The sequence below is a fragment of the Sinocyclocheilus anshuiensis genome, unplaced genomic scaffold (genome assembly GCF_001515605.1).
Source record: "Sinocyclocheilus anshuiensis isolate Anshui unplaced genomic scaffold, SAMN03320099.WGS_v1.1 scaffold1320, whole genome shotgun sequence".
Lineage (NCBI taxonomy): Eukaryota > Metazoa > Chordata > Actinopteri > Cypriniformes > Cyprinidae > Sinocyclocheilus > Sinocyclocheilus anshuiensis.
This window is the reverse complement of record NW_015544236.1, coordinates 665,897-677,818: the sequence shown is the minus strand read 5'-3', so window position 1 is coordinate 677,818 and position 11,922 is coordinate 665,897. Positions and strand designations below refer to the sequence as shown.

The 11,922-nt window shown below is 40.7% G+C and overlaps 1 protein-coding gene across 1 annotated transcript in view; it reads left to right on the top strand.

The window, feature by feature from the left end:
• iars1 (isoleucyl-tRNA synthetase 1) overlaps positions 1-11,922 on the top strand; it is a 78,441-nt gene that overhangs the window by 16,213 nt on the left and 50,306 nt on the right. The window contains exons 8-10 of the mRNA XM_016498351.1: positions 3,251-3,311; positions 3,591-3,686; positions 10,770-10,892. Coding sequence (XP_016353837.1) covers positions 3,251-3,311; positions 3,591-3,686; positions 10,770-10,892 — 280 coding nt within the window. The remainder of the gene's footprint in view (positions 1-3,250; positions 3,312-3,590; positions 3,687-10,769; positions 10,893-11,922) is intronic.

Below are 11,922 nucleotides of genomic sequence, written 5' to 3'. Positions count from 1 at the left end.
CAGCATATTAGAATGATTTCTGAAGGATCATGTGACACTGAAGACTGGAGTAATGATGCTGAAAATTCTGCTTTGCTTCACCAGGAATACATTATATTTTAAAGTATATTAAAATAGTAAACCAATATTAGAAATTGCAATAATATTTACTGTTTTTTCTGTTTTTTCTGAATCTTTGTTCAAATGAACACAGCCTTGATGGACATAAGAGACTCCATGAAAAATCTTTCGTATCTTTCGTATCCCAAACTTTTGAACAGCACTGTGTATGCATGTATATATTAGTGCTGTCAAAATTAGCGCGTGCTGTAGCCTGTATATATTTTCATATCAAAGCGCAAAATAAACTACGTGCATGTAATGTCGTGGTCAGTTAAGTCATGAAGTTACCAAAAAGGCGATTAAAGCTGCTTTAAAACTGTGCATGCATGTAATATATTTTATATGAGTCACATTTAAGAACATGTCTCTGAAATGGTTTTCAAAACTGTCCTGGAGCAGCCCAGCACTGTCTCGCTCTTAAAGTAATAGCAGCCAAAATAACCAGCTGCTGTGATGACTGTTAATCAAAGGACAAAGAAAAAAGAGGAAATAAAGATCTTTTACAGCTTTAAGGAATCATCTATATTTAATTTAGTATTTAGTGTTTGATAACTTCAAATTCAATTTCTGTATATTTCTGCTGGGCACAGGTAAATATGACATTTATTATAATGGGTTTATGTGAAGATTGTTTTAATAAATGATAAAATTGATAGCTCTGAATTATACTGTAATGCTGAATGGCTATAGTCAATGGTTAAATATTAGGGGTAAAAAACAATTTTATAGAGACTTCAGTAGTATTGATACTGGCCTTCAGTCATAAAAAAAGATACTGAAGCCTGATGATTGGTAAAGCTCTGAAACTCACTGCCCTGCTGGCAAAACGTTCAGCAGAAAGCAGGAGAGATAGTAGCAGATTGTTTCTTTACCACTCAACACCATTGCATTATTTAGTTCCCCACCCACAAATTGACATTAATATGTTCTATTATTTAAAGAATTTGAATTGCTTCATTAGTGCGGATTTGTAAAACACAAATTAATTTTTTTGAGAATTTGAGATTTTTTGAGAATCGACTAGAGACTATTTTGATAATTGATTAATCGATTGTTTCTTTGCTTAATTGCTCAGATTAAACAAAAAGCCTTTATTTTTTGTTACATATATACATATATATATATATATCAAATCAAATCAAAATTAGCATGTTAATGCAGGCGATTAATTTTTCTAGTTTAACTGCTTTTAACGCAGGGGCGGAGCTAGGGTTGGCCACCCCACTCACAACTGCTGCTTCTGTCTCTCTTATTTCTTGACAAGAATTGAGTTTATTTAGACGCAGAGCATCTTTACGACTGTGCTCGTAGCACGTGCTCTTTAATTGCATGCACAAATAAGGTGGCATGCACTGTAGCCTGTATCATTTCATATTAAAGCGCAAATGGAAATAAAAGCATGTGTGTCAGATCCGTGTCATGTTCAGCAGCGGCAACTCTCAAACTAATAGCAGCCAAATATCCTAATAACCCAGCTGATAACAATATCCTGATGATGATACTCAAATATCCTAATTACCTAGTGATATCTGTTAATCAAAGAACAAAAGTAAAAGAGGAAATCAATAACTTTTGTAGCTGTAAGATTCGTCTATATTTAATTTCGAATTTAGTGTTTGATAACTTTATTCAATTTCTGAATATTTCCTACTAGCTGAAGGGCAACGGTAAATATGACATTTATTATAATGGGTTTATGTTAAGATTGTTTGAATTTCACTTAAATTAGAAGTTAGTTTTTCAAGTCTAATAAATGTTAAAATTGATAGCTTTTAATTATACTGTAATGTTAGCATAGTCAACATTACATATAGTGAATGGTTAAATATTAGGAAAAAAAGAATTTCCTAGGGACATCAGTAGTATTGGTATCAGGGATACTTGCCTTCAGTCATAAAAAAAGATACCATTAAACAAATATTAAAAATATACTGTCTTTATGTTGTTTGTATGTTAATTTGAAGATTATTGCAATATAAAAGTATATTTAAAAACTTTAATGTTAGGTCACACAGAAAATGTGATTATTTAGTTGTTTTTTTTTAATCGATTGACAGCACTAGTATATATGTGTGTGTATATACACACACACACACACATACACACACACACACATATATATATATATATATATATATATACGGGTAAGGTCTAGGAAAGCACCTGAAATCTGCAATTTTACCTAAAATGTAAAATAGTGCAGTGAGTCCCCTATGTCCTGGGGGTTGTGTGTGTGTGTGTGTGTGTGTGTGTGTGTTGAGCGTTTCTCTGAGCAGTGTGCGGTGTGCGGGGCTGATAACAGTAAACTGAGGTATTGTGGGATTAGTCCTGAGCCGAACTGCTATTATCGATTAATATCTCTCTGCTTTTGATTAATGTTCTTCAGCAGGAGGTGATGTGACTGGAATGAGAAGCACGAGTAGAGTTGATTTCACTGCACTTCCTGATGTTTGCATAAAAACAATACAAACTCACTCTCATGTTGTTGCAAACCTGCATGACTTTCATCCTTTCATCTGTGCAACACAAAAGATGACATTGTGAAAACTGTGCCGGACGCTCTTTTCCATGCAGCTTCCAGCTTCAAAAACAAAGCTATAGCAATTTTAATTAAGCAATTAAACAATTTAGTAAAAAGATCAAACGTAACAGAGTGATTTGCCCAATCAGACCTAGAAGATCTAGTGTGTGTAGAATGCTGCACATGTCATATGCTTCTTTTTTTTTAAAGCTTGAAGGCTTCGGCCCCCTTCTGCTTTCATTATATGGATGAGAGCAGCATGAACATTCTTCACAAGTGCTCCCTTTGTGTTCCACAGAAGAAAGTCATACGGTTTTGGAGCAACATAATGATTAATTGAAGTCTGAATTGATATTGTAAATGTGACAATGGTTCAGAAACAGGACATGTGTTCTCTGGCTCACAAACCGCCTGAGACTGTCTGTTCATAACTCGAGTAACAGTTTGAGTTAAATTCCCACCTGCTTCTTCTGTATTGATCAGTCGTAGACCCTTGTAAATGTTCATATTCTCAAAGGTCAAGGAGAGTTTTGGCATTATTGTCTTATGTTTCAGCTCCTTCGGTAGTTCTCTAACCGCTCCGTGGTTGTAGTTCAGTGTTAATAAAGTGTGTTTTTGTCTTTATAGATTTCCTGGCAAGACCCTGAAGGGCAAAAAATACAAGCCTCTGTTTGAGTACTTCATCAAGGTAAACTGTGTAATGCTGCATCACTGCAGATTGATTCACAGTCGCTGACCGTTTCATACTCTCACATTTCTTTAAGGAGAACAGAGATGACAGAATGCTGAGACTTATGTATCTGAAAAATATTTTAGCGTTAAATTAAATGGATCTGTGGGTAAATCTGCTTCTTCTGATGTCGTCATTAGTCGGGATGTTATGACACTCGCACAAGTGTTTCTGGGTAAAGCATTTCATCTTCTGATGTCAGAAGTGGTCTTGATGAACGCTTGTTTTTCTTCTCAGTGTAAGGAGAGCGGTGCGTTCTCGGTGGTGGTGGATAACTATGTGCGTGATGATGACGGGACAGGAGTGGTCCATCAGGCCCCATACTTTGGAGCTGTAAGTCACATCTACATTGTGCTTTCATTAAATAGTGTCCTTCAGGGGTTTTGGGTAATGTTGCTTTATAAAGCAGTGGTTTGAGAGCTATCTATCTATCTATCTTATCTGTCTGTCTATCTATCTATCTATCTATCTATCTATATCTATCTGTCTATCTATGTCTGTCTGTCTGTCTATCTATCTATATCTGTCTATCTATATGTCTGTCTGTCTGTCTATCTGTCTGTCTATCTATCTATCTATCTGTCTGTCTGTCTGTATATCTATCTATCTATCTATCTATCTATCTATCTATCTATCTATCTATCTATCTATCTATCTATCTATCTATCTATCTATCTATCTATCTATCTATCTATCTATCTATCTATCTATCTATCTATCTATCTATCTGTCTGTCTGTCTGTCTATCTATATCTGTCTATCTATATGTCTGTCTGTCTGTCTGTCTATCCATCCGTCCGTCCGTCCGTCCGTCTGTCTATCTGTCTCTCTGTCTATCTTTCTTCAGTAATTTTATTTTGTTACAAATATCTTGAGATGCAAATTGAACATATGAAGTCTTGTTTTATAAAAAACAAATAAATAACAAATATCTGTCAGTGGGGAATTTAAACTTTTTCCCCTTTGAATTAAATTGATTTGTCTAAGCCCACTGGCCTATGTTTGTTCTTGTTTTAATCAAAAACTCACAAAGAAATTCTCATAAAACAAGACTTATCTTATATCTTCTCCAGTAAATGTATCTTGATTTAGGAATCTTTAGACATTTGCCATGTTAAGTATTCTGTGTTGTTCTCAAACGGGAAACAAGACAAAAATCCTGATGAAGAGCAAGACTTTCTTCAGTGGGATTAAAAGTGTCAGTAAAAAGCGGTTTCATATTCGTAGTGGTTGAGAGCAGAGATATTCAAGCCATAAGTTGATGTATTGTTATCCATTCAATTTAATTCTTAAGTTTTCTTTATTTGGTCTTAAAGTCCTAAATTTACATTCATAAAACCTGCAGAAACCCTGTTTGAGAACAACACAGAATACTTAACACTGACTACAGTAAATTGAGTTTGAATAATTACAATTAGCAGTAATAATAATAATGTTAATAATAATAATAAAAGTAATGACCAATAAATTACCTCAGGTTCTTCACATACATCGTAATTACTTAAAATCTTCCATCTGTGCATTTGAGATGAGTTAATTCACATGTTTGGGTGCATTCTCAACAGAGCTGTGAAAACATTCGTTTCAGTTTTATTTTATTTGTAAGAAAACACCATGCATGAACTGAAGAAACAGATCCAAGACATCCTTGAACAGTCCCTGTCAGGACAATGACTGAAGAAAGTTTTAGGGGCATCAAATAAGCCTTAAAGCAGAGTTGAAGTGCTTTATTAAAAAGAGTGGCTGGAAGAAGCTTTTGGTGAGAAACTCCTTTCAAATTTCAGCCTGAAGGCATGTGAGCATCTCAAGCACCATTCCATCTAATGAGAGTAAAGTGAACTCTGGTCCTCATCTCTGTGTTGAATGTTTGATGCAGACCAGCCTCACATCAGCATCACCTTGAGGTTCCTCTCTGTGCCAGAGACAGAAGAACTTGTGAAGGTAGAAGGACAAGCAGATGATGCTAAACACTGAACAATCCTGCTGTTAGCCACATGAGCTCAGGGACTTTAAATTATTTATTATGGGAGAGCAAGCAGTACTTAAAGTATAGGACACACAAATGTCCTGGAGTCCTCAGACTTCACTGCACTAAAGCATCTGTGATATAGATCACTTTTACTGCAGATTAATGATCCGATCAAACCTCTAAAAGGCAGTATTAAAGTTGATAGTGTATCATCCTGCAGCGTCTGTGCACCAAACGAATGAATGATTCCTCAAATCATGTGTCTTGTTCAGGACATGTGTGTTGTTACTTTACAAATTCATCCAGAACACCCAAGCAATTAGGGTTGGGAATCGAAAATTTATTCCAATTCCAGAATCGGATACTTGTTGTAAAATTAAAATTCCGATTCCGCCTATCGATTCCTTTTTTTTTTTCGTCTGTGAGGACCCGACCAAGCGATCTGCCAGGACCTTGCTTGCTAATCTAAGTGCTCCAATGTTTGAGTACACTTGCATTTAGAGTCTGAAAAGCCAAGTATAATATTTGTGATAAGCTAAAAATGTGGCAAGAGAGGTGTCACCACCACCATGACAAAAAAGCACTTTATTTTAACAGATTGTTAAAGATTGCGAACACCGTTCAAACCGTTCATGATTCTATTCCTAAATTACAATGATTCATCGGTTTCATTCATAAACCTTTGATGTGTGCGATCATGCCTGTGCAGCGAATGATCACATCAGTGTGATTTGAACCTTTAAACCTGCGTTTGCTTTGCCACTGACCTGAAGAGAGCAGCTGTCATGTATATGAATGAAACTACTGGGAAGTACTGGGATAAAAGTTTATAGTTCGGATATAAACTCTGATTTCTACGTTAGCGATTAAAATAGAGTAGCTAAATCACCTTTTGAAAATAATTTGACACTTCAAATAAAGATTTATTGATTAAGTTGTTACGCCAGTAGGTGGCGAAAAGGGGCTTTTAAAATGTCTTGAATCGTTCAAGAGATTCATTTACAAATGCTGATTCATCCAGTAATGAAACTTTGTTAAATAAAATTGAGTGAGTCATTGAATCATTCATTCATAAATTACATGTGATTTTGTTTAGTTGCCTAGCCTAATTTTTTTCTTCAGAATCTTGAGATCACCAGAGTCTCCATTAAAAAAACAACAAAAAAAACCCATCTCCGTTTATCCAGAATCATGCAGCTCTTAAATTACTCCAGTTTTTATGGCATTCAGATGCAACTAAATGTTTTGCAATAATGAGAGACAGAATAAATATGTTTGATATAATTTTTGCAATCACATTGGAATCGAAACTGGGAATCGAAAAGAATCCGAATCGGAATTGATAAAATTCAAACAATACCCAACGCTACTAGCAATTGCATAGCTGCTACCAAGACACCACCTGAAATGCCATTTCAACCACCCAGAACACCCTAGCAACATAGCAGTACCTTAGCAACCACCCAAAACTACCCACAACACCTTAGCAACAGATTAGCAACGCCCTGGTAACACCTAGAAGACCAAGAAACTGCATGCCAATGCTTCGGCAGTCCCCCAGAACACCCTAGCAACTGCATAGCAGTAGCCTAACAGCCATGCACATACTCCCTAAAACACCCAAGCAACAGCATAGCAACACTCTGGCAACCCCCAGGAACACCCTAGTAACTGTATAGCAAAACCGTAACAACCATGGAAACGGCATGACAGCGACCTGGAGGACTCTAGCACGTGCATAGGAAACCCTAGCAACCTTTGAGTACATTTTAAGAACTGCATAGTAGTACCCTAGCAGTCAAATAGAAACTGCCTAAAACACTTTAGAATCTGAACACCCTTACAAGTGAATAGAAACTCTCTGGCAACTGTTGGGAACACCCTAGCAACTGCAAAACGAGACTTGAACAACCTCCAAGAACACCATAGTAACAGCCTGGCAATAACCTAGAAGACCTTAGCAACTGCATGGCAACACCCTGGCAATCACCCAAAACACTCCTTGAGAACACCCTAGCAACTGCACAGCAACACTCTGACAAACACACCCAAAACACCCTAGCATATCGGTACCCAAGAAACCACCTGAAACACCCTTGAAACTGTGTAGCAAATCTCTGGCAATCACCCAAGAACACCCTAACAACTGCATAGCAACATTTAGCAGCCACATTAAAAGATACCTACAATTCCTTAGAAACTGTTAAAACGTTCTTGCAACTGCATAGCAACTCTCTGGCATCCCCCAGAACACCCAAGCAACTGCATGACAACATACCAGGAGTCATTCAGTAATTACCTAAAACACCCTTTAAACTGCATAGCAACAGTCTTTCAAAAACTCTAGCAACTGGTAGCAGTGCCCTTGCAGCCATGTAGAAACTACCTAAACACCCTAGCAGCTGTTAAGAAGACCCTAGTAACTGCATAGCAACACTCTGACAAACACCCCGAGAACACCCTAACAACTGCATAACAACTTTCACAAACACCCCAAGAACACCTTAACAACTGCATAGCAACACCCTTAACAACTGCATAACGACACTGACAAACACCCTAGCAACCGCACGACAACACTGACAAACACTTTGAGAATACCCTAGCAACCACATAGTAACACACTGACAAACATCTCGAGAACACCATAAGAACCGCATGACAACACTCTGACAAACCCCCCCAGAGCACCCTAGCAACCACATAGTAAAACTCTGACAAACACAGGGAGAACACCCTAGCAACTGCACGGCAACACTCTGACAAACACCTCGAGTATACCCTAGCAACTGCACAGCAACTCTCTGACAAACACCCCGAGAACACCCTAGTAACTGCACAGCAACACTCTGACAAACACCCTAAGACCTCCCTAGCAACTGCACAGCAACTCTCTGACAAACACCCCGAGAACACCCTAGTAACTGCACAGCAACACTCTGACAAACACCCTAAGACCTCCCTAGCAACTGCACAGCAACTCTCTGACAAACACCCCGAGAACACCCTAGTAACTGCACAGCAACACTCTGACAAACACCCTAAGACCTCCCTAGCAACTGCACAGCAACTCTCTGACAAACACCCCGAGAACACCCTAGTAACTGCACAGCAACACTCTGACAAACACCCTAAGACCTCCCTAGCAACTGCACAGCAACTCTCTGACAAACACCCCGAGAACACCCTAGTAACTGCACAGCAACACTCTGACAAACACCCTAAGACCTCCCTAGCAACTGCACAGCAACTCTCTGACAAACACCCCGAGAACACCCTAGTAACTGCACAGCAACACTCTGACAAACACCCTAAGACCTCCCTAGCAACTGCACAGCAACTCTCTGACAAACACCCCGAGAACACCCTAGTAACTGCACAGCAACACTCTGACAAACACCCTAAGACCTCCCTAGCAACTGCACAGCAACTCTCTGACAAACACCCCGAGAACACCCTAGTAACTGCACAGCAACACTCTGACAAACACCCTAAGACCTCCCTAGCAACTGCACAGCAACTCTCTGACAAACACCCCGAGAACACCCTAGTAACTGCACAGCAACACTCTGACAAACACCCTAAGACCTCCCTAGCAACTGCACAGCAACTCTCTGACAAACACCCCGAGAACACCCTAGTAACTGCACAGCAACACTCTGACAAACACCCTAAGACCTCCCTAGCAACTGCACAGCAACTCTCTGACAAACACCCCGAGAACACCCTAGTAACTGCACAGCAACACTCTGACAAACACCCTAAGACCTCCCTAGCAACTGCACAGCAACTCTCTGACAAACACCCCGAGAACACCCTAGTAACTGCACAGCAACACTCTGACAAACACCCTAAGACCTCCCTAGCAACTGCACAGCAACTCTCTGACAAACACCCCGAGAACACCCTAGTAACTGCACAGCAACACTCTGACAAACACCCTAAGACCTCCCTAGCAACTGCACAGCAACTCTCTGACAAACACCCCGAGAACACCCTAGTAACTGCACAGCAACACTCTGACAAACACCCTAAGACCTCCCTAGCAACTGCACAGCAACTCTCTGACAAACACCCCGAGAACACCCTAGTAACTGCACAGCAACACTCTGACAAACACCCTAAGACCTCCCTAGCAACTGCACAGCAACTCTCTGACAAACACCCCGAGAACACCCTAGTAACTGCACAGCAACACTCTGACAAACACCCTAAGACCTCCCTAGCAACTGCACAGCAACTCTCTGACAAACACCCCGAGAACACCCTAGTAACTGCACAGCAACACTCTGACAAACACCCTAAGACCTCCCTAGCAACTGCACAGCAACTCTCTGACAAACACCCCGAGAACACCCTAGTAACTGCACAGCAACACTCTGACAAACACCCTAAGACCTCCCTAGCAACTGCACAGCAACTCTCTGACAAACACCCCGAGAACACCCTAGTAACTGCACAGCAACACTCTGACAAACACCCTAAGACCTCCCTAGCAACTGCACAGCAACTCTCTGACAAACACCCCGAGAACACCCTAGTAACTGCACAGCAACACTCTGACAAACACCCTAAGACCTCCCTAGCAACTGCACAGCAACTCTCTGACAAACACCCCGAGAACACCCTAGTAACTGCACAGCAACACTCTGACAAACACCCTAAGACCTCCCTAGCAACTGCACAGCAACTCTCTGACAAACACCCCGAGAACACCCTAGCAACTGCACAGCAACACTCTGACAAACACCTCAAGTATACCCTAGCAACTGCACAGCACTCAGAAAGCCCTAGCAACTGCACATCAAACACCCTAGCAACCCCTCAGAACACCCTAGCAACTGCACATCAACACTCTGACAAACACCCCAAGCACACCCTAGCAACTGCACAGCAACACTCTGACAAACACCCCGAGAACACCCTAGCAACTGCACAGAAACACTCTGACAAACACCTTGAGTATACCCTAGCAACCGCACAGCAACACTCTAATGAACACCCCGAGAACACCCTAGCAACTGCACATCAACACTCTGACAAACACCCCAAGAACACCCTAGCAACTGCACAGCAACACTCTGACAAACACCCTAAGAACACCCTAGCAACTGCACAGCAACACTCTGACAAACACCCTAAGAACACTCTAGCAGCCGTGCAGCAGCAGTGCAGTGAGCTCAGTGGCTGTGGCGGTGAGTTAATGTCAGTGTTGTGTTTGTGTCACTCAGCGGCAGTCGTTATCAGTGTAGTGTTGAGCAGCTCCTGCAGCAGGAAGCAGTCTTTCTCTGGTTGTTTTGAGCAGGATGTTTGACTCTCCTGTGTGTCGTTGTGTGGAGGTTCATTCCCCAGATGTTCTGTAATTGAGACACAGGAACACACTCATGCTCTGCCGTTCTCAGAAACACAATCCCAGTGTGACGGGTGTTGTGTTCTTCTGTTTGCAGGATGATTACCGCGTCTGTATGGACTATAAGATCATTCAGAGAGACTCTGCTCCCATCTGCCCTGTGGACTCATCCGGCATCTTCACTGCAGAGGTCACTCACTTCGCCGGGCAGTACGTGAAGGTACGGATGCTGCTGTCTGCTGTCCACCTCATCAGAGGCTCAAGCGCACACACTGAGCTCCTCATGTGAGCTCCACTGCACACCACACTCACACTTACAGAGTAGGGCTGCAGGATACTGGAAAACACTTAACAGTGTAATATTTAGGGTCAGAGCACAATTCCATAAAAGCGCCGATGGGAGGGGAAAATTCTGCGGGTGATTTATTAACAATGTGCACATTAAAGAACACAGAAGCAGCAGATCATTTACACAATGACCAGCGCAATCTACCATGAGCAGCGCAAATTACCACCTGCTTTAAGTCATGCTTTTTTGGGCTTTAAATAATGCCACGGCACAAAACGAAACATCAGTTGCTTTACCTGTCAGTCATATGGTCACTTGGGTGGGCCTTGGCCATTCAAAGCGGCCAAGGTTCCGAGACCTTCTGCCATCAGACTGAAGGTCTATCTAGGCAAAGCTTAAGCCTTACCTAATATAAAGTTTAGACATTATTGAAGACTAGTGAACAGTCAGTAATAAAATAAAAACAGTTCAATAAACAATAAAGATTAATATTGTGAGTTACATTTTAGAGACAGTATTGTGTTTTTGCTCTTTTGCCAACTAAAATAGTTTGAAACAAAGCCACGGCAAAACAGATGCATGTCTCCAAGCAGCACGCATCGTTACTGAATAAATCTTCATTTTTGAACAAATTGGTTGAGTGAACAATTCAATGGCTCATTTATGAAGACAGTCACCTGCTGCTTTTCTGCATTTCCTTAGCTCAGTTTTCTGCACAACACTCACTCTTTTCACAATGCAATCAACAACCTTTTTTTTTGTTAAAAAGCCATTTCACTCAAAAATATAATAGAAAACAAAAGTTGTAGCTTCAGTTTCATGCTGACTTTAAGACAAATGTTAGTGGTGCTGAGCTGCTGTCCAAGTCTCTGCTGGTGAACTGTACAGCTGATGAGACTCGTGTGTGCGCGTGTGCGCGTGTGTGCGTGTGTGCGTGTGTGTGTGTGTGTGTGTGTGTGTG